This window comes from Mesoplodon mirus (genome assembly GCF_964341445.2).
Source record: "Mesoplodon mirus genome assembly, chromosome: 2".
NCBI classification, from domain to species: domain Eukaryota; kingdom Metazoa; phylum Chordata; class Mammalia; order Artiodactyla; family Ziphiidae; genus Mesoplodon; species Mesoplodon mirus.
In genome coordinates this window covers 204,091,068-204,113,216 of record NC_138977.1, presented here as the reverse complement: position 1 = coordinate 204,113,216, position 22,149 = coordinate 204,091,068, and the positions used below count along the sequence as shown (strand labels likewise).

The 22,149-nt window shown below is 48.9% G+C and overlaps 2 protein-coding genes across 4 annotated transcripts in view; one reads left to right on the top strand and one right to left on the bottom strand.

The window, feature by feature from the left end:
* Window positions 1–2,064, bottom strand: part of SUFU (SUFU negative regulator of hedgehog signaling) — a 112,417-nt gene extending 110,353 nt beyond the window's left edge. For 2 of the 3 annotated variants that reach the window (XR_014291610.1, XM_082601500.1), the window contains exon 1: window positions 1,598–2,064. Coding sequence is in view for 2 of the 3 variants with exons in the window: in XM_082601500.1 (XP_082457626.1) it covers window positions 1,598–1,779 (182 nt within the window). In the remaining variant the exon portion in view is untranslated. The remainder of the gene's footprint in view (window positions 1–1,597) is intronic. The other variant, XM_082601501.1, reaches the window with a different exon arrangement.
* Window positions 2,065–3,619: 1,555 nt separating this feature from the next.
* Window positions 3,620–22,040, top strand: ACTR1A (actin related protein 1A). The gene is made up of 11 exons (XM_082601429.1): window positions 3,620–3,751; window positions 12,924–12,988; window positions 14,239–14,314; window positions 15,043–15,168; window positions 15,969–16,093; window positions 17,312–17,528; window positions 18,258–18,350; window positions 18,962–19,136; window positions 19,240–19,301; window positions 20,021–20,061; window positions 20,239–22,040. Exons 1-11 carry the CDS (start codon window positions 3,704–3,706, stop codon window positions 20,339–20,341), a joined length of 1,131 nt encoding a protein of 376 aa, XP_082457555.1. The 5' UTR covers window positions 3,620–3,703; the 3' UTR covers window positions 20,342–22,040.
* Window positions 22,041–22,149: the final 109 nt, after the last annotated feature.

The window sequence follows — 22,149 nt, the reverse complement described above, 5'->3', positions numbered from 1 at the left end:
ATAGTGGTACAATATATTTAAATATGGGTGATTAAGTTATCAAGAGCTGCTTTGTACTCAGAAGCTCTCTTGAAAAACTCCTCTCAACCAAAGAACAGTGTGCCTGCCAGAGAGAACTGTACCACTGGCCACACCTCCTCCTGGCTACCAGACAGAGGCAGGCTGCCCCCGTGGCTCTCCCTAAGGAGCAGGTGGCTGCTCCCCAGGCCCTTCACACTGTCAGCCTCTTCACATCCTCCCATAGACACAGGGAGCTGGCCTCAGCCCTACACAGCCTAGCTTCTGCCATCTCCAGAAGAAGAAAGAGGTTGTCACAGAGGAAAAAGACTCACTCTCAAAGGGAAAGGTAACCAGCAAAGACATCCACTCTATTTACTTCCCCCTTTGAGTGTACCTCCCCTTTGGCCACACCCCAAGCAGCTGCCTGAACAGAATTTCAGGAGTCAATGAAGGGGCTCATCTAGTACAGTGCCGGCACGAATGTGGTTTTGGACAGATTCAATTAATTCTCAGTCAACTTTTGGTCCAGAAAAACCATGAAGAAGAGTCCCTATAACACTTGTTTTGCCCAGAGGGGGCAGGAAGAGACAGGTTGCAAAAGAAATGGGAAACTAGAAAAGACCGTCCCCTCCCCAGGGGCTGCCCATCTGTACACAGGTCTGATCTTAACAGCATTACCCTCAGCTTCCCTGAGGCACTGATGCCTAAATCTGGAAGCTCTGGACCACCAAGCTCCTCTTAACACATCACTGCAGGATCCTCCGCGTCCAAGTCCCAGGTCTTCCTCATTTACTGCAGTCTCCTTCAATTCTGAGCCAAACCACGGATCTCCCTGACCCTGTCTGCCTCTGTTCTAGCCAGTGACCTAAAGCAAAGCAGCTGCAGAGCCAGAAGCAGCTCTGCATGGAGAAACAGAACTGTGCAGAGTAAGCACAAAGTTTATCAGGAAAAATTGCTCCGCCAAACTTCAAACGCAAAAGCACTGCACTGATAAGGAATGTCTGAGCTCATCGGGAAGGGATCAAAAAGTGACCTCCTCCTCATCCCTTCACAAGCACAACGCTCACAACTTGCTCCCCTCCTAACCCACAGACCCACACCCGCCACTACCCTGTGCAGTCTCGTGCCCTCTGAGCTCCTCCAGCCGCGCGGCTCCAAAGCCTTCTCAGATGCTCCCCAGGCCCCGCCTCGCCTCCCCCATCCCACTTCAGCCACCGCCCCCCGCCCCGGCTTCCCCTCGCCCACTAATGACCCCCTACAGGCGCCCCCTCCTTTCACCACGTTTACAGTTCCTTCTCTCCTATCGTTCCCTCCGCCGCTCCTACCCACACCCCCAATTCACTCTATTCTCCTAATCCCAATTAACCGTTCATTCCCCTCCTCCCTCGCTAACCCTTCGCTACCCACAGGCTTCTTTAACCCCTTTGTCCCCATTCCTAACTTGAGCCTTAACTTCTTCCCTCGCAGCAGAAAGCCCTTCTTCCAAGTGCTTTAACCATTCTCCTTCCCCCTCCTATTCCCGCACAAATGACTTGGCCCCAGCGCTTTAACCCTTCTCAGCCCGCCCCTGTCCGTCTCCCCGCGGCCCAAGGCATACCAGTACTTGACGATAGCGGTAACCTGGAGCGGGTTCGGCTGGTCTGGGTAAAGACGGCGGCACTCTCCGTAGATGGCGTGCAGTCCCGGGGGGAAGAGCGAGGCGAAGGCCGGAGGGGCTGTAGGGCCAGGGGCCGGGGGCGCGGTGGGGCCGGGGGCGCAGCTAGGCCGCAACTCCGCCATCGGGGCGCGTAGGGTGCTGGGGGGACCGGGGAGGGCAGACGACGGGGAGAGCACTGACGCGCCAGCAGGCGACCTCCCTGGGTGCGACTCCCGGAGGCGATGGGGGTGCTGCAGCGAGGTCTAGGCTTCGCGCCTGCGCAAGGCGCACCGTCCGCCCAGGCCGTAGCCGCGGCAGAGACGGCCAGAGGGTGCCTCGGGGGCCGCGGGGCGCTCAGGGGGCGGGGCTCCGGCCTGCGCTATTCCGGCACCCATTGGCTAGTGTCTGTGCCAGTCACAGGTGGGGAAGGCATGAGTTGACAATAGGTCCCGCCTCCTCTCCCAGGGTTGCGGGGGGTGTCCCAAGGCTCTTGGCCTCCCCCTAGTGTTAGGAGGAACCCAGGTTTAAATAGAAATATTGGGGCATCCTTCTGAGGTGCTAGGGTCCCATGAAAGCACTGGGAAGTACGCCGACAAAGGGTTTGTCACTGTTATGGTGACACGCTGCTCAGAAGGATTTAAACATGCGTCTGACAGTGACTTCCCAGGGGGCGCAGTGGTTAAGCATCCGCCTACTAATGCAGGGACACAGGTTCGAGCCCTGGGCTGGGAAAATCCCACATTCTGTGGAGCAGTTAATCCCGTGCGTCACAACTACTGAAGCTTGTTCGCCTAGAGCCCCAGCTGCGCTAGAGAAGTCCCCACTCACCGCAACCGCAACAAAGACCCAACACAGCCGAAAGTAAATAATCTCTTTTTTGTTCTGTTTTAAGCAGAGGTATGCAGGTTGCCTTGAGGAACACCAATATTCATTATCTACTGTGAACCTGCCCCTCTCCATTACCTTTGACTCTCTGTAACTGGGAAATGTTTTAATTCCTAAGGCACCGGGTTGGGAATTATTTTCCTGCCTACAATAACTTTTCATACAGTATGTCTTCCACTCAATGATCTTGAAGAAATTCCAAGAGAAAGGGATAGAAGAGAGTCCCGACTACTGCTGCTATTAACTAAAGGTTCCCTGCAACTTGAAGGGATGGAGGAAATAATTTAGAGAAAAATGCACTGGGCTCATTAGAAAACAGTGACACATAATCTCTCTTCACTTCCATTTTCTCATCCATCAATGTCAATTCTAAATCCCCATGAAAATTAAAGATATACTGTTACTGAAGCTATTAGATGAACGATGTTTTAATGACCAAAAGATCATCTATACCAGTAGTTCCAATTGCGAGTCTTCAGACCAATGTTAGCATGTTGCCAAGTTTACACCTATCCAGGAAAAAATGAGAAAATCAACCAAAATGTATTTTTTTCAAAAAAAGCAAATTTTATGCAATATAAATTATTTTCCTTTGTTCTGGGAATAGGTTCCTCCCCGTGTGTATTAAAATTTCCTGTCATTAGAGTGTGATGGTAATAGATGTTTAGAAACTGTTTATTTTGTAATAGATGTTTATTAATGTCTTATAGACCCATATGAGAACATGGCAACCTCAAATTGTCCAGGGTAGGGAGTGGAAGGACTCATCTGTAAAATCCAAACATCCACGAGTTACTGATCAATCCAAACCGAACCACAGACAAGTACTCAGGACTACATATTTCAGCATGCACTGCGAATCGCTTCAAAGGGACTACATATCCGGGCATGCAATGCAACCATCAATCGGCGTCCCCGTCTACTTATCTACGGAGACTACAAAGCCCAGGGTACTGTGCGTCGGAAACGCGACGCCCCGTCCCTTAAACTAGGAGGGCCTCCGAAGCCGCCTGGCTTTCTAACTCAGGTGCAAGGCATGCTGGGTGTTGTAGTTCTTCGGAAGCGAGGTCGGGCCGCTCCCTGGCCGCCCTGTACCGGCGGCTGGACTGCGCATGTGTGTCAGTGGCGTTAGCGGCGGACCAGGCTGGCAGTTCCTTCCTCAGAAGGAGAGATTCCTCTGCCATGGAGTCCTACGATGTGATCGCCAACCAGCCTGTCGTGATCGACAACGTGAGTTGCATCCCCCTAGCGGGGCTTATGCTCTCCTCCCCGAAGGGATCGCTTCCCGTGTTTCAGTCTGGGCCGCCGGCTCTTTGTCACTGGCCCGGCCTGTCAGGCGGGTTCAGCCGCCGCCGCCGCCTCCGTCCTCCCCCGACCCGTAGTCCGCAGACAGGGCGGCCAGCCGGCCAGCAACCATAGGATGGAGAACCTTGGGATGGATAAAGGGAAGGGTTATAGTCCAGGCAGGGTCCTCGGGCCCTTGGCTCGAGGGGCCTTAGCCTCTCTGTGAGCGCCCGGCGCCCGCCCCTCCCCAGTTTCCGATAACTCTATTGGCTCCTCTGGCTCTCCATCTTGACCGATGACCCCGCCTCTGAGCCTGGCAGGATGAGGGCAGCCCTCTGCAGTGATTGGCTCGTGCCCCTGTCGTTCTTCCGGGCCGCCATAGTGTTTCGCCTCTCTAAGGGGCGGTGCGGTGCACGAGGGCTGTTGGGATTGGTTTCTGGGACTCCCAGTGGTGCGGCCTGACTGGCTAGGGCCCGCCTGCTGGTGGAGAAGGGCTAAGTTTCCTTAGATTCCGAGCGGCCCTGGAGGCTTGGCGGTGTACCTGGGTGGGGCCCGAGAGTCTGGTGCCAGAAATGGGCTTAGGATTTCAGTTTTTTCTGTGATTATAAATTACAGAGTTAATAAAAGTCGAGAAGAAAGGAGAGTGACAAAGCAAGCAGGGAGGTACCTTCCTGTTGGGAACGCCTAGTTTCTGGGGGAAAAAATTACTAAACATAATATTTGCCAGGCGCTCTAGCGCTTACATGGGGGTTTCACATACATTCGAACTGGATCCTCACAAAAACCGGGTGAATAGTTGAGGCAGGAATTTTGGTCCTCGTTTTACAAGTGTGAAAACTGAAGCGCGAAGAGGTAAAAGTGAGCCCAAGGTCGCACAGTGTAGGTGCCCTAAATCCGGTGCTTTATCCATTACTCCTCTTGATAGCACCCCACGCAAATGCATCAGTAGTGACAAATGGAAAGAATCTACATACAGCTCTTATTTTTGGCGGAAGGAGGCAGTTGTTAAAAAAAAAAAAAAAGGATTTCTGTCTTCCACTCAAAGGTTTGGTCTCACGGAGATTGGTTGCTACCTTTCTAATCCCCTTCTAAGTCTCTAAATCCCTCCATTGAGGAAAAACTGCCAATTCTGTCTTAAAGTGACTGTCAGATTCGGTCCGTTGATTCAGCCCTTGGGACCTTGTGCACTTGCAAGGTCCTTTCATTTGCATCATCTCATTTAAGCTTCAACACTGATATGTAGATAGAACTTGAAATATGGAGAAAAGTGAGGCTTGGAGAGGTTAGATAATAGTATTCAAACCACCTGGTTTATGAATTAAGGAGCCAAGGCTCAGATTGAGATTGGGTTCTAAATTCCTCACTTTTTCCAAGGAAAGGTGCTTCTTTGGTTAGCTTTCCTTCTTTCCAGGAAGGAGGTTGAGCTCAGTGAGACATCTCATGTTGGGGAGCAATTTTTTTTTTTTTTTTTTTTTTTTGTCTGCTTCATTAGACTGTTAAACCCTGGTGGGAAAAAAAATGGTATTCCTTCGTTTTTCATTACTCTCTCTTTCCCCACCTCCCTCCCACATACAGTATCTAGGGCCTGACACCACTATGTGCACATTGGATTTTTAATTTTACTGATGGGTGGGGGGATAAATGACTGAATATCTCTATCACGGTAACAAAGATGTCCCTAAATAAAGAAAGGATTGTGGGGGGGGAGCCTAGTTAGTTACTGCACAGGGTTGAGTAGGACTCCTTGTTCTTGATTTTGATTTTCAGAGAACACTATTTCTATCTTCAGCCAGTTTGTGTGTGCTTCATCTGCCTTTTTCTTAGTTTTAAAAAGAAAAAAAAAAGAAATTAGCAATCTCCTGTTTTCATTAGCAATGCAGAAGGAGTAGTCTGCCCATCCCACCAGATCCTTTGCTTCTGGATTTGTCGGGCAGCAATTCTATCTCCATCCACTTTCTTTAATGTCACTTAAGCGAATGCTTCTTAGTTCCTTCTTTCTCTTTCTTGGTAGTGTATTTGAAATGCATCAAAACAGTGGTGCATTTTCAGTTTTAAGACTTAAGGAATAGACTTGCTTTTTTCTGGGAAAACATTTCCTTTATTATGCCAACAATCCCACCAAAAGGTAAAATAGGAGAAACTTAAGTAATTTTCCCACTAGGGTTTACTGAGCATCTGCCACAGTTTTAGATATGGGGCCTCAGGTAGTTCTTGCTGTTTGATATTTAGAGAGTTTTGTTTTGTTTTGTTTCAAAGTGAAAGATGGATAGGAAAAATCATTTGAAATATTTGAGCCAACTTTATATTTTGAGAATGTGTCTCTAGCAGATTCAACAGCTCCATAGCTTACCATGCTGCCACAATTTTATTTCTGGGCTGAAGAGAGTGTAATTAGGGCTTCCCTGGTGGTGCAGTGGTTAAGAATCCTCCTGCCAACGCAGGGGACATGGGTTCGAGCCCTGGTCCACGAAGATCCCACATGCCGCAGAGCAACTAAGCCCGTGTGCCACAACTACTGAGCCTGTGCTCTAGAACCCACGAGCCACAGCTACTGAGCCTGCGTGCCACAACTACTGAAACCCGCGCGCCTAGAGCCCGTGCTCCACAACAAGAGAAGCCACCGCAATGAGAAGCCCACGCACTGCGACGAAAAGTAGCCCCTGCTCGCCGCAACTAGAGAAAGTCTGCGTGCAGCAACACTCAACACAGCCATAAATAAATAAATAAATAAACAAACAAACAAGCATAAGTCATTCTTCCCAAAGGCATATCATAGATAGTAATACAAGAAAGAGGAGGGCAGCTCCCAGGCCACATTCTGAGGACCACAACACTTTGATTAGAATACTATGTTTATTCTGAAGCTCAAATCTTTGTGAAGATCTCGAAGGTTAAGTTCTTTCCTAAAATGGATCAACATTCTGGTCAATTTTAAGATTGTCTTCATGACCATACTGTGTGGGCTTAAATCAGGAACAATACCAGATCTTTACAAGTTCTTCAAGCTAAGAATTTAACTGTTTGGGGGGAATGTTATGCTGCTTCAGCCCCCTTTTTGAAAAGTGGGATACTCTCAACACACAGAAAAGTTCAGAGAAGTATATAACAAGCACCCATGTAGCATGTGTCTTCCACCCAGATTTAATAAATATCATTTGCCATATTTGCTTCATTTTTTTTAGGAAATAAAACGTTACAGATATAAGTGAAGCCTCTTTGTACCCATCTACAATCCCATCCTTTCTTTCTGGTCCAGACATAACCCCAAAAGCAAACCGTCATCATAAAATTGATGTGCTCCTTTCCATCCATTATTTTATGGACACTTGTATTTTATAATGTGTGTGTGTGTACAGTATTTATGTTTTGAAATTTTACTTAAGTGTTATCATCTTATTTGCCAGCTCTCCTTATTATAGAAAATTTCAAATATAAACAAAAGGAGGAAGAATAGTATAACAAACATCCACATATCCATCACCTAGCTGAAATTGTTATCAACTCTTGGTCAATCTACATTCCCACCCACTTCCCTCTTCCACACTCTTTTATTTTATTATTTATTTATTTATTTTTGTTGCACCAGTTCTTAGTTGTGGCAGGCGGTTTCCTTAGTTGTGGCATGCATTGGGGATCTAGTTCCCTGACAAGGGATCGAACCCTGGCCCCCTGCATTGGGAGTGCGGAGTCTTATCCACTGTGCCAACAGGGAAGTCCCACGCTCTTTTAAAAACATAACCAATATACTATTATCAAACCTAATAAAATTAATAATAATTCCTTAATATCATCAAATATCTAGTCAATGTTCAAATTTCACTAATTGTCTCTTTTTTTAAACAATTTATCATCAGCTCTTTTTTTTAACATCTTTATTGGAGTATAATTGCTTTACAATGGTGTGTTACTTTCTGCTTTATAACAAAGTGAGTTAGCTATACATATACATATATCCCCATATCTCCTCCCTCTTGCATCTCCCCTCCCAACCTCCCTATCCCACCCCTCTAGGTGGTCACAAAGCACTGAGCTGATCTCCCTGTGCTATGTGACTGCTTCCCACTAGCTATCTATTTCACATTTGGTAGTATATATAAGTCCATGCCACTCTCTCACTTCGTCCCAGCTTACCCTTCCCCCTCCCCGTGTCCTCAAGTACATTCTCTACATCTGTGTCTTTATTCCTGTCCTGCCCCTAGGTTCTTCAGAACCATTTTTTTTTTAGATTCCATATATATGTGTTAGCATACGGTATTTGTTTTCCTCTTTCTGACTTACTGCACTCCGTATGACAGACTCTAGGTCCATCCACCTCACTACAAATAACTCAATTTCATTTCTTTTTATGGCTGAGTAATATTCCATTGTATATATGTGCCACACCTTCTTTATCCATTCATCTGTTGATTGTCATCAGCTCTTAAGATCTGCTGATTCACTTAAGTTTAAGGGACACTAGAATTAGCTGAGGAAATGGAAGTCAATATATTTATGTAACACTGTCACTTGTGTGACTTTCAGGCTGTTGGTTATACAACTGCAGCAAGAATCCATCCGTAGTTTGACAGAGAGAGTGAAGAGGAGGTGGCTTGCAGAGATAATCTCACTGTTCAATTATGTGTATTTTGAGAGCCACAGATGTGCTTCACATCAAGCTAGAAAGCACGTCTAGAATAGGGGTCTCGAACTCAATGCCTGCAGAGGCCAAGCAGATACATTAAAAAGGTCGGGGGGGGCCGGGGGGAGAAGGTAGCCTTAACAACAGTGCGAGGAATCTGGAAGGTGCATTGGGCACACCTGACCAAAGGGCCAGCTGCTTCTCATTTCCAGCCAGTTGTCCCCATGTAGGAATGCAGTCCCAGTGTTGCCATATCTTCTGATTTTTCAAGAGAAATCAGAAGTATTAAATTTCATGTGCAATCTCTAATTTTTTAAGTGTTAGAAGTTAATGTAAAAGTAGTTTGTGGTCTATGGAGACAGAAAGCAGATTAGTAGTTGCCTATGGCTGGGGGTTGGTGGTGGTAAGGATGGAAAGTGGCTGCTAATGGATACAGCGTTTCTTTGGGGGATGATGACAAAGTTTTAATATTAGATTGTGGTGAATGATTGTACACTCTGTGAATATACTAAGAACCATTGGATTACACACCTTAAATGGGTAAATTGTATGGCATGTGAATTTTATCTCAATAAAGTTGTTTTTAAAAAACTACCTTGTGGGGGACTTCACTGGTGGCTCAGTGGTGAAGAATCCGCCTGCCAATGCAGGGGACACAGGTTCGAGCCCTGGTCCGGGAAGATCCCACATGCCGTGGAGCAACTAAGCCTGTGTGCCACAACTACTGAGCCTGTGCTCTAGAGCCCAAGAGCCACAGCTACTGAAGCCCGCGCGCCTAGAGCCCATGCTCCTCAACAAGTCATCTCAATGAGAAGCCCGCACACCACAACAAAGAATAGCCGCAAATAGAGAAAACCCATGTGCACCAACAAAGACCCAACACAGCCAAAAATAAATTAATTAAAAAAAAAAAACTACTTTGTGGGCCAAACAAAATATGTCTTTGGGCCAAAATGGGCCACCAGTATCCTAGAATCTGAGGCTCCACCTCTCAGCGTCCTCTTCCCACTTGTAAAATGTCAGACAAGCCTCCTTCCCAGCATGTCAAGAATAATCAGTGCTTAGGATAAGGTTGCCCAAGCCACAAGGCCTATAGCCAGCAGGTACTGGGAGAGCCTTGCTGAAGGATTTGCTATTTGTTTGCCTGCATCAGAAGGAGAATTGTCAGTGGTGGCTGGCAGCAGACTCGAGTCCCCCAAATCAAATGTTTAATGAGACTACTTTTTCAAGTAGCTTCTAAAAGGCATTTGTTTACTTGGCTTTGCCAGAGTGAATAACAAAGAGAGTGGCAGCTCATTTGCCAGGTATACAGTTCCTAGTTACAAATACTGTTAAAGAAATTGACATGACCCGGAAGAAATTGACATGCCCCTTTTATATGCTCTTATGGTATGGCTTGCGCAGAATAGAGGCAACTCAGCCGGCTCCCCCATCCCCACCCATTCTTCACCCATTCTTCAGCTGGCCTGCCAGGCAGCTCGTGTAGCTGCAGGGACAAGCTGGGTCTGGTTCCACCTTGTGCATCATTCCCAACAATGCCTTTGCCTTCCCTGTACCACCTCTGCCTGGGGCTTCTGGTATTCCAGCTGCTCATTCAGGTTCCATACTTCAGGCTTCATCAGCTCAGTCATTTGAGCTTGGTTTTCATTTTAGTCAACCAGCATCTATTCAAGTACCTTGCACATGTGAGATACTGCTGATATACAGAGTCTCTGACTTCAAGGAATTTGCGCTGAAAAGAGACAAAAGTGGAAACCATAAATTCGAATAGAAAGCAGAATGAGGGGACTTCCCTGGTGGCCCAGTGGTTGAAACTTCGCCTTCAAATGCAGGGGGAGCGTGTTCGATCCCTGGTCGGGGAGCTAAGAGCCCACATGCCTCATGGCCGAAAAAAAAAAAGAAAAAACATAAAACAGAAACAATATTGTAACAAATTCAATAAAGACTTTAAAAAATTGTCCACATCAAAAGTATATATATATATATATATATATGTTTTTTTAAAAAAAAAGCAGAATGAAATTTATGCTACCTAGTAAAACAGGTAATGGTGATTTGGGTAGATAATAGGAAGAGGATAATTAATTCCAACTGGGGATTATTCTTCAGGAGCAAGGTGGTGGTATTTGAACTGGGCCTGTTATACTCTTGCTGGGAAGGATGGAGAGAAAGAAAAGAACCTAACATCTTAATCTGCCTTGCCACTCAGCCTCCAGTCCTTTTGCTAGTAAACTCAAAATCAAATATCCAGGAAAATCATCTCTTAAAAATATCGGGCTTCCCTGGTGGTGCAGTGGTTGAGAATCTGCCTGCTAATGCAGGGGACACGGGTTCGAGCCCTGGTCTGGGAAGATCCCACATGCCGCAGAGCAACTAGGCCCGTGAGCCACAACTACTGAGCCTGCGCGTCTGGAGCCTGTGCTCCGCAACAAGAGAGGCCGCAGGGCCTCCCTGGTGGCGCAGTGGTTGAGAGTCCGCCTGCCGATGCAGGGGATACGGGTTCGTGCCCCGGTCTGGGAAGATCCCATATGCCGCGGAGCGGCTGGGCCCGTGAGCCACGGCCGCTGGGCCGGCGCGTCCGGAGCCTGTGCTCCGCAACGGGAGAGGCCACAACAGTGAGAGGCCCGCATACCGCAAAAAGAAAAAAAAAAAAAAAAAAAGAGAGAGAGGCCGCAATAGTGAGAGGCCCGCGCACCGCGATGAAGAGTGGCCCCCGCTTGCCACAACTAGAGAAAGCCCTCACACAGAAACGAAGACCCTACAAGCCCAAAATAAATAAATAAATAAATAAAATCTAGGAACTTTCCTGGCGATCCAGTTGTTAACACCCTGCGCTTCTACTGTGAGAGGCACAGGATCAATCCCTGGTCAGGGATCTAAGATCCCGTATGCCACATGGTACGGCCAAAAAAAAAAAGAAACCTAGAGTCTGAAGCACAGACTCTAGATTACTTTTCTTGTTTTCAACCTCTACCAGGAGATCCAGTTAGTCTGCTGGCATCACCACCCCCAGATGAAGGCAGTGGGCAATTATTGGAAGCTTGAGCTTCCAGTGATTCCCCGAGTCCCCAGAGTTCTCTTGTACAGTGTTCTTTTCACTAGCTGTGCTGCTGTCCCGGAGCCCTTGGCTTTGCAGTAAGATAGCCTTTTCCTCCTTCCCGGTCTTTGAGCTCAGTTTACAGCCGCACCTTTTCCAGGCTCCTTGCTGTTCTGCCCAGGCCAATGAGTTTGCACATTGTCTCCTGTTTTCTCCTGTTGGCAGAGGTTCCTGCTGTCTTAGAGAACTGGCTTGCCCTGCTCTCCTCCCATACTGCTTTCCCTGTCCTTCAACCACTTCTTACCTCCTCCCTCTGTCTTGCTACGATCAGGCACCAGGATGACCCATCTCACCCCACCCCACCCCCTGCCCTTCTCCTATAGAAGAGCAGAAGTAAGAGACAGAGAGAGACCCAGGGCTGTTGTCAGGAAGCCTTTGGTACCAAGGTAACCTTGGCTAGTTAGCTCTCCTGATGTGTTTACTGCTTGCTGTGTAGGTCCTGGAAATATCAGTATTACACTCGCCCCAGGAGAAGTGGTCAACGTGCAGCAGGAAAGGCTTGCCCTAATTACACTTGCAGCTGCAAACTGTGTTGGCGGGGGTGGAAGGACGAGGGTATCAGGTGTGGTGGTAGAAGAATTAAGAAGGAAGAAAACACGGTGAATCTCGAGCAGTATCAGGCCTCGACATCTGTCCTGCATGGAGTTGATGTCCAGAGTCAATGTTTACCTTGGCTGGGCCCGGGTGGTACCAGAGGTGATGGTGGGAGACATCAGATTCTTCTCAGACAGTGCTTTAGGGCTTTCCTGCTCTTTACCTCAAGAGACCAACAAGTAAAGGAAAGCATAGTGAAAAAACAAAACAACAACCACAAACCCCCCACAAAGCATAGTGGTCTGCCCCTGTAGTCAGAACCAGACAACGTGTGTCATATTGGAGTTAACTTCAAGTATGGCAGCGCTCGTGGTGGTGTCTGTCATAGAGGCCTTGGAGGGCAGGGATAGTTTGGGTCTGAGCTGGGAAAGTACGTTAGAAGCGTTCCACGGTGGTATAACAGAATCATGCGCTCTTCCCTCCTTGGTTATATTCCTAAACTTGGCTGCTTTGGTGCTTCTAGTCACTTTCCTCTTCTCTCCTAAAGAGTTCTTTTTTTTCCCTTTATTAATATTAATTTCCCTTTTTAATTCCGAAAGTAAAACATGTTCAATGTAGAAAAGTCAAAGAATACATAAAAATCAAATAATATTCAGAGTATGCAATAGAAATGCCCCTCACCATCCCCAGCCCCACTGCCCTCCCTTTGGTGTGCGTTCACTGTTCAGATTCTCATACAAGTGGATATAGTATACATAAGTATAAGGTCTCTTTTTAAAGTAAAGATGGAACCATATTATACGTACTGTATGATATATATCTCCTCTTGTTTTTGTGATATTGTGACTTCTCTTTCTCTCTCTCCTCAGGGATCCGGTGTGATTAAAGCTGGTTTTGCTGGTGATCAGATCCCCAAATACTGCTTTCCAAACTAGTAAGTCATTCTGTAGCTTAGTCAGAAGCTTGGGAGGCTTGTCAGCTTTATTATGGTGTCAGCCCTCCATCTTTTAGGGAGAAAGGATCTCTCATTTGGGTCAGTCTTGGTACTCAAAACAACAAGCAAGGGACAGGAGCTGGCTTTTGGAGTAAGCAGACAGTTGCCTTCAGGGTACAATCCGAGAGGTGAATTTTTTTAAATTTGATTTTATCTGATGCCAAAAATGTTATCATTGGTGACTCGTTGCTTTGGATGACCGTCTCTTCATGGAACCCTCTTCTTAAAATTCTCCTATCACCCAGGATGGGGTTTAACATTAAACCATACCTACCATCCTAGTGAGAATGAGTTTTTGGATTTTTTTTATAAGTTTATTTATTTCTATTTTTGGCTGCACTGGGTCGTCGTTGCTGCGCGCGGGCTTTCTCTAGTTGCGGCGCAAAGGCTTCTCATTGCAGTGGCTTCTCTTGTTGTGGAGCACAGGCTCTAAGCGCGTGGGCTTCAGTAGTTGTGGCACGCAGGCTCTAGAGTGCAGGCTCAGTAGTTGTGGTACACGGGCATAGTTGCTCCACAGCATGTGGGATCTTCCCGGACCAGGGCTTGAACCCGTGTCCCCTGCGTTGGCAGGCAGGTTCTTAACCACTGCGCCACCGGGGAAGCCCAAGAATGAGTTTTTTTCTCAGCACTTTCTTCCTAAGGCAGAGAGATTGCAGGCAGGAAAAGGGCATGGGTGCCTGGGAAAGGGGCTCAAAGCAGTAGAAAAAGGAAGAAAGGCCATCTGTCAGTTACAACATCATAGTTTTCCTTAATAGGAGGCAAGGGCAGGAGGCTAAGGAGACAAAAACTTTTTGAGTTAATCAACCTAAATGAATTCTTGTTTCCCTGTCTCTATTGATCTGCATATATACTGTGGAAAAAGAAGAACTAGAGGTATTGAATCCTCCAGATTTTGCTTTAATAACATAAAATAATATAAATATAATAAATATATGAAATACAAATGACTTAAAATAATAAATACAAAAAAATAAAATAATACATGTTTATTATAGAAACTGTGGGAAGTGCAGAAAAGTAGAAAGAGGAAGATCAAAATCAACTATAATCTCATTCCTCAACAATAATCACAGTAGAATTGAGTATATTTCTTCCCATCCAAGTACGTGCATCAGTACGTCCTTCCCGTGTTCTGTCATACGTTGTGTCATGAAATGAAAAGTGATGGTCCTCCCTGCTCTCTTTTGTAGTGTGGGCAGACCCAAACACGTTCGTGTCATGGCAGGTGCCCTCGAAGGCGACATCTTCATTGGCCCCAAAGCGGAGGTAATCCCCAGTCCTACTGAAGAAGCCTCAAGCCAGCAGGGGACCTTCATTGTTCCCCACTCGGGCAGTGTCCCACAGTGGGACATGGCCACGAGTAAAAGGAGCAATTTCCTCTTGAACTCTCCCCTTTCACTCTCTCATTCTAGAGTGAGTAAACCTAGTTGGTTTCTTTCTCCCAGGAACAGCCTCTGGTTTTGGAGAAAAAATATCTGGAACCCCACTTTGGGAAATAGAGACCAGTCTAGAAAAGAGGGCTTTCGCCTTCCTTCTGTACTCTGTCACTACATTGCCAATGATTAAGTTGACTGGCTTCGTTATCTTTTTGGCAGAAGTGATTGGGGAGAGATTCTAGCTGGGATACCCTGGGGATAAGTTAATTAGCACAGTTTGGCAGTTAATTAGCACAGTTTTCCTCAGGCAGCTTCTAGAAGCAGAACAACAGAATCATTGTTGCCAACCTTGGTTGCAAACGCCAGGAGATTGTGTCCTGGAACCAGGCAATGAGGAGGGTGCCACCCAGCGGCCCACGGAAATGCAGAAGCCCTCTGCTTTGCCAGCTGGTTGGTTGGGCACTGAGTACAGTTCGCAGCATACAGTTTAGAGACTTGGAGGCTGGGTGGCCCACCCTGAGCTGTGGTTGAGGACTGCAGGCCCTGGAAGTGCAGGGCCCACCTGGCAGCCCTGCTGAGAGGCTGGCTGTTGCTGTAAGTGCTGCTCTCTGCCCCCAGGAGCACCGAGGACTGCTCTCCATCCGCTACCCCATGGAGCACGGCATCGTCAAGGACTGGAACGACATGGAGCGCATCTGGCAATACGTCTATTCTAAGGACCAGCTGCAGACTTTCTCAGAGGAGGTGAGGGTCCTATGTTCAGGGTGCCCCTGCAGGGTTTGCAGAGCAGGCAGAGCCCCTACCCCGGAGATGAGGCGGATGACGATGAAAACTGCCACGAGCGTTTGAGTCTTATGTTCTAGGCACCAGGCCATGTGCTTTCCAGACATGTTTGCATTTAATCTTCACAGCATTCCTATGAGATACAGGTAGTATTATCTCCATTTTATAAACAAGGGAACAGAAGGTCAGAGAAGCCAGGTGGTGTTTTTAAGATCACCCAGTGAATAGGGTAGTAGAGCTGGGATTCAAACCCATGTCTTTCAGACTTCAGAGCCTATACTCTTTACCTTCTAAGAAAGGAAGTCTCAACTCAGAAACACAAAAGGAAGGTGCATACTAGGCTTATCAGAATTTCCAGGGGAGGGATATATTCCATTTTTTAAAAGTACAGTCAATATTGAAATTTAATTTTCTATTTTGAAAAAAAATTTTTAACTATTATTTTTATGGTAATAATTCCAAACTTAGAGTTTAGCAAAATCTTGACAATTGGAGCTATACAGTAGGTACAAGGACCTACATAAGAATCTTGGAAGACAAGGAGGGGAGCAGGGGATGAGGACGGAATGAGACTTTAAAGGGGGTGTGAATTTAGAAAGCTGAGAAACTGACTTGGGTGGGGATAGGTGACAAGCCCAGTTTGTCCTTTTTTTGGAGAGAGGCTGACAAAGGTCGCCTGAGCTCTCCAACCAGCCACACAGTACTAATGAGGGGTGGGAATCTGGCCTCGCCCTGATTGCCGTCTGGGCATCTTTCACCAGCATCCTGTGCTCCTGACGGAGGCGCCTTTAAACCCGCGGAAAAACCGGGAACGAGCTGCTGAAGTTTTCTTCGAGACCTTCAATGTGCCAGCCCTTTTCATCTCCATGCAAGCTGTGCTCAGCCTGTGAGTAGCAGCTGGCTGGCTAGCCTGGCCCCTTGTGGGGAAAGCAGTCCTTTGGCAGAGTCGAGGCTGCCTCTCCTTTGGGTTGGTTCATAGTCACCTGAGCATCTCTGCCAGGGAAGGTTGGATGGTGGGAAAGAGAGCATTGAGGCTGCTTCCCAGTCTCGTAACTCCCTGCTGGTTTGGTGTCAGAGGCTCTCCACTCAGCCTGCTGGGAAGGCCATGTGCTGCAACAGCTCTCCCTGCAGGCCCCTCTAATGACTTCGGGTATTATTTCAGGGCCTTCTTGTGCCAGGTGCTATGCAAGGCTGGTGATAGAGTCGTGATGAAAACCCCTCTGTGTTCCCTGTTCTCACGCCCCCGTCATTCTGTCATGCTCCCAACCTGCCTCACACCAGGGTTAGGTATATTGCCAAGATCGTACACTGGTGACCTACAGATGGCATGTGTTTGGCCCCATTAAAAAATTGTGAGCCAACATTTAAAAATTAGGACATTTCCTATCAAAATCCAAATTTCCAGCTTCTCTGAAAAAATGGGAAGATCTGGTAATGCTGGGCCTGCACTTCTCTAGAACAAAAATCAGCTGGAGCTGAAATAAAATAGCAGCTGCACTTTAGATAGGGTTTGCAAACTTGACTTCACCACAGTCCTCTCCATTGCCTGTTGTCCTCCCAACACGAAGGCAGAATGTCAGTTGCTATTTATGAAACATTGTGGGGTTTTCCCCTCATATCACAGAAATATATGTCTGTACCCTTGTCCTTACCAAAAGAGAAAAAACTAAGGACAGACCTAGAGGGCCATGTGGGAAAAAGCTAGTTTTTTATGAAAGTGAATATATTCTTTTCTTTTACTCATTCACTTTTCCTGCCTGACCCCTGTAGGCATTTGAATTTTTTCCTCTTGTCTAGAGAGTAAAAACTGTCCCTCAGGCTGGGTCCCTGAAGCAGTTGAAGGCCAGGCCATCTCCTGCGGTTAGAAGGCCTGCTCTTCTGGGGGTTGGGGAAGGAGCTTGGAGAGGCTCAGCTCCTTTCCTTCAGACACTACAAGCTTGCTTTCTTCAGTACTCAGGCTGCCTTTGTACTTAGTCCAGTCGAAGGCTTCTGGAGAAGGCAGGCTCCAGCTTTAGTTTAGCTGACATTGAACTCTAGCAAGAAGTGAGTTTCTTCCCAGAGTGAGGAGGCAGGGGTTGGTGATGGTTTGCCCCCTTTGCTTCAGTTATGCCACCGGCAGGACCACGGGTGTGGTGCTGGATTCTGGGGATGGTGTCACCCACGCCGTGCCCATTTACGAGGGCTTTGCAATGCCCCACTCAATCATGCGCATCGACATCGCTGGCCGGGATGTCTCTCGCTTCCTTCGCCTCTACCTGCGCAAGGAAGGCTATGATTTCCACTCATCCTCCGAGTTTGAGATTGTCAAGGCCATAAAAGAAGTAAGTGTTGCCCCCATGGGCCCAGGGCTGGGAGAGGAAATGGGAACAGCAGCCAGGACCTCCATGACCTGAAGTGAAGAGCAGCGAAGCTCCTGTCCTGGGGATCAGGCTCTGCCCTCCCCAGCCAGGCCTCCTGGCAGCTGTGTGATCTCCAGCTGGGTCCCCTGACCCTGACGGATTCACCTTCCAAAGTGCTGCCGTCTTGTGGTAGAAAGGGAGCTGCCTCTATTTCCTAAGCTGGGTGATGAGCACACCCATGCTCGTTTATTTAATGTTTTTTATACATTATGTACAAATTACATACGTTCTTTTACATCCTTGAAGAAGTCAGAATACTTTTTTCTTTTTAGGTAAAATGAACCCTCCTGCCACCTATAGCTCTAGGAGACCTTGGAGCTGGGTAGGCAGTACCCAGAACCGTATGAGTAGTAGGAGAAAAACACCTGAGTCTGGACTAAAATTAGGGTGTGGTCTCAGACCCAAATCCAGAAAGCTGAGTTGCCACGCTTGCCCACCAGGAAGGTGGAGCAGGTGAAAATGCATATCCTAAGAAGGAGCAGGGAGATTTCGGTCAGCCCTCACTGGGTGGCACTTAGCATATGCAGCTCTAACGACCTTTAGGGCAGTCACTGCAACGGGCAGATTTCTGCAGCAGCACATCACTCCCGGAGACTTTGACTGGGGAGATGCCAGGTTTCCTGCCTGCCTGACTTGTGCTTGGTTCTGCAGAGAGCCTGCTACCTATCCATAAACCCCCAGAAGGATGAGACACTAGAGACGGAGAAGGCACAGTACTACCTGCCCGACGGCAGCACCATTGAGGTAGGCAGCCGGACCTCTCCCCTTAGGCCCCCCAGGCCCCAAAAGCTCTGGGCCCAAACCAAACTTTCCACAGGCAGGCTGGAGTCAGGTTCTTCATACCATCTGCCTGGAGCAGCATAGCTCTTGAGCTGCAGCATCTCCTGCAGAGCGAGGTGCTAGGGACTTTGCTTGTCCTGTGTGTGGGGGGAGGAGGCACCAGAGGCATTTTCCTAGGTCGGAATGGGACTAGGAAGGGTGAGGTATAGTGCTGTCCTTAACCACTTAGGCACAGTGTAGGGTGAGTTCCACCTCCCTGGACCTCCATCGATAGGAAGAAATTTCCACAAATGAATGAATCCATCTATTAAGTCTCTGGCTGGCAAGTGCCAGAGCTAGGATTACACACAGGAGCTTCCTCTCTGTAGTTTCCCAGGAGCCCTGTTTGTTCCTTTTTGTTCCCAGGAGCCCTCTCCTTGTTCTTCTTTGTGCCCTTGACGTACAAGGTCTTGCCTGAGCGTGGCCTTCCTAGCCACCTGGTTACTAAGCCGTGGGCAGAGGGCCCTCTTCCATTCCCACTCCCAGAGGGACCTCAGCCCCCACCCCAGCCTGAGAAGCTTGCGACCCCCCCGCAGATTGGTCCTTCCCGATTCCGGGCACCTGAGCTGCTCTTCAGGCCGGACCTGATCGGCGAGGAGAGCGAGGGCATCCATGAGGTGCTGGTGTTCGCCATCCAGAAGTCTGACATGGACCTGCGGCGCACACTTTTCTCTAACATCGTCCTTTCGGGAGGCTCCACCCTGTTCAAAGGTTGGTCTTTGCTCTCAGTGCCCTTCCCCAGGAAGCTTCCACATACTGCTGGGCCCAGACGCCCAGAGAATTGACGTGAGATTCTCCTTTCCTGCCCATTCAGGTTTTGGTGACAGGCTATTGAGTGAAGTGAAGAAATTGGCTCCGAAAGATGTGAAGATCAGGGTAGGAGCATGCTGGGGGCGGGGCCTGGGGCTGGGTGGAACTGAGCCTCCAAGGATCTGGAGGGCCATGTGGCATGGCCTCCCCTCCTGCTCTGCCCAAGTTTTTCGGGCACCGCCAGATGGCTCCCAGCTTCTACTCTGCTCCTGAAGCCCGCCAGAGGGGAGGACCCATCTTCACTCTCCCTCTTCACCAAAGGGGGCAGTTCTGATACCCAGATGTGGCAGGGTGCTAGGCTGAGGGCCCCACATGTGGTCTTTCAGGGAAACTGTAACACTGACAGGATACTGACTTTGGCTGCTCCCCCGTGACACAGTCTAACATCTTAGTGACTGCTGAGGAGAGCTGGCCTGCCTGAGGAAGGAGGGATCCTGAATGGAGGAGTGTGGTTCCTGCTGTACAATCTGCTTCCCACCAGCCCCCGACGGAGCCAAATCTTCCCCCAGATAGCCCCAGCTTCCCTGGGAGCCATAGATACTTAGGGATGCTGGGAACCTATTTCTTCAGATGAGCAGGCTGGCCACAGTACCCCCCAGAGAGGCCACAGGGTCCAGCAGGGACATAACTTAAAGCCTGTTTTATTAAATATATCCACTGAAATGTATCCATATATCCACCGGCTCTCACTGGCAGTGAGAATTGGCCATAAAGGTGAGTAGTGGCAGGGAAAGGGAGAGGGGAGGATGGACGTCTCAGATTCCTCTTTCCACCCACCCCTGCAGATATCTGCACCGCAAGAGAGACTGTATTCCACATGGATTGGGTGAGTAGCTCTTCTGGGCATAAGAGCGGAACAGGAAGCAAATGCATTGATTACCCCTCACCACCCCATCCCTTTAAAGAAAAGCCTGGTCTGGTTTGGCCCCAGGGGGACTGGCTGGCTCCATGAATACCCACTCCCCTTCTCTGACATTGTTCCTTTGGATTCCCTCCACTCCAGGGGCTCCATCCTCGCCTCCCTGGACACCTTTAAAAAGATGTGGGTCTCTAAGAAGGAATACGAGGAAGACGGTGCCCGATCCATCCACAGGAAAACCTTCTAATATTGGGACATCATCTTCACCTCTCTCTGAAGTTAACTCCACTTTAAAACTCGCTTTCTTGAGTCGGAGTGTTTGCGAGGAATTGCCTGTGTGTATGAGTGTGTGTGTGGGTGTGTGGGTACGAGTGTGTGCGCATATGCGAGTGCCGTGTGGCCCGGGGATCCCAGGGCCCAGAAAGGACGATGAACTACCCACGATGGTGACGGCCTGAGACCTGGGGTTGACCACTAACTGGCCCCTGACAGGGAAGAGTGCTAGCAGAGGGCCTGCTCCGTCAGCGGGGTCTTTGGCTGGCTGTGTGGGACTATGTTTACTACCATACGGAGACAGGGAGGGAGGTAAACCCAACCCCCGGGAGACCTTGCTGCTGCCCATCCTAGGCTGGGCCAGCCCCACCCCTACCCCACCCAGGGTGCCCTGCGGCCCAAGGCAGCTGCCGCCTCCCCTCGCTCATCATTCTGCTCTGAATGCCTCTTGATCACAGACTGAGGGCCAGGGTTGAGTTCTGTCTGGTTTTGTTGCAGTTTGGGTTTAGAAAGCTGGAAAAGCACTCCAGGAGCGGTTACTGAGACTTCGGCATCAGGAGGGGGCAGGATGCCCTCAGCTTCACCTGGAGACCAGGACCACACTGGGGCATTTGAGGAGGGCAGGAGTAGTGCTACTTCTCATGGGTGGCAGAGTTAACGCTCTAACCCCCAACCCCCATCCAGGGATCTCGGGAGAGTTTCAGGAGCCTGTTGGCCCCAGGCCCTTGCTTTCCATCCATCCACGGGCAAAGCCATCTTCAGTTTTATTTATTGAAGTGTTTGTACAGTACAGGGACTGGAGTGAGGGAGCTCACTGCCTCCTGCCCGCCAGTCACCCTGTTCACACTAACGTTTACAGCACCTAAGCTTAGCATAGCGTCCAGGGCCCCGCCACTCCCTGCTAACGGTGAACTGACAGTATCCACAGGCCTCAGGACCATTTGGGATCAGAGGCTACACTCAAAGTCACTCCAGCCTCTTTCTTTCTCCCTCTTCCACTTGCTCACCACCCTGGAATCAACAGGCTGGTAGCTGGTTGGATTTTCTGAAACAGGAGGTAGAATCACCCTTTGGCAGAGGCTGCTAGCAAAGGAGGAGTTTTGGGGATCCAGCCTCCTTAGGACTGGAGAAAGAGCTGCAATTAAGCTGCTTTTTCCCACGCTAGCTGACCCAGGGGGGGACTAGGTTGTAGAGGCGAGATGGCCCCCTCTGGGCTGATTTGTGCCATTCTTGTCTTTGCACTTGTTTGGTTAGGGAGGGGCCAGACCAGAGTGCCAGGAGCTGATGGGCTCAGGCTCACCTCCTCTGGTCCAGTGGGGCCAGGTGCCTACCCTGGACTGGCCTGGCAGTGGTCCCAAGGCTCTTCAGGCCAGATGGTGCAAAGCTGGGGCTAGCAGATATTCACCGGCACCCTCACCTGTGACACCAAGACCTGCCCTGATCCCAGATTCCAGGCAGTATTCTCCCCCATGCCGTCCAACGACCAAAGGCCCTGCCAGGTGTGGGCCGCAGCAGCAGGTGTGTGTGAAAGCGATGTGGCGACCCACAGACTGCAGTGTGCTTAACCAGCTCACCTCCCCCGCCCTTAGCCCAAGCCTGTCCCTCGCACAGCCTCGCACAAACCATGTTGCCTGGTGGGACCCAGTGTACTTAAATAAACTCGTTCCAATAGACACATCAGCTGGGCCTCTGTCTGTAGCCAGTGCAGGGTGGGAGGAGGGAGGAGCTGTGGGCCCGGAATCTGAGGCTGTGACTGGGCCTAGTCTGTCCTCTAGAGGGCAC

Bases quoted from the DNA above. Each gene is read 5' to 3' on its own strand.
- ACTR1A (XM_082601429.1), top strand. From the start codon at position 3,704: ATGGAGTCCTACGATGTGATCGCCAACCAGCCTGTCGTGATCGACAAC. The intron at 3,752-12,923 runs GTGAGTTGCATC...CTCTCTCCTCAG, and splicing joins AGCCTGTCGTGATCGACAAC to GGATCCGGTGTGATTAAAGC. The intron at 19,302-20,020 runs GTAGGAGCATGC...CCACCCCTGCAG, and splicing joins CGAAAGATGTGAAGATCAGG to ATATCTGCACCGCAAGAGAG.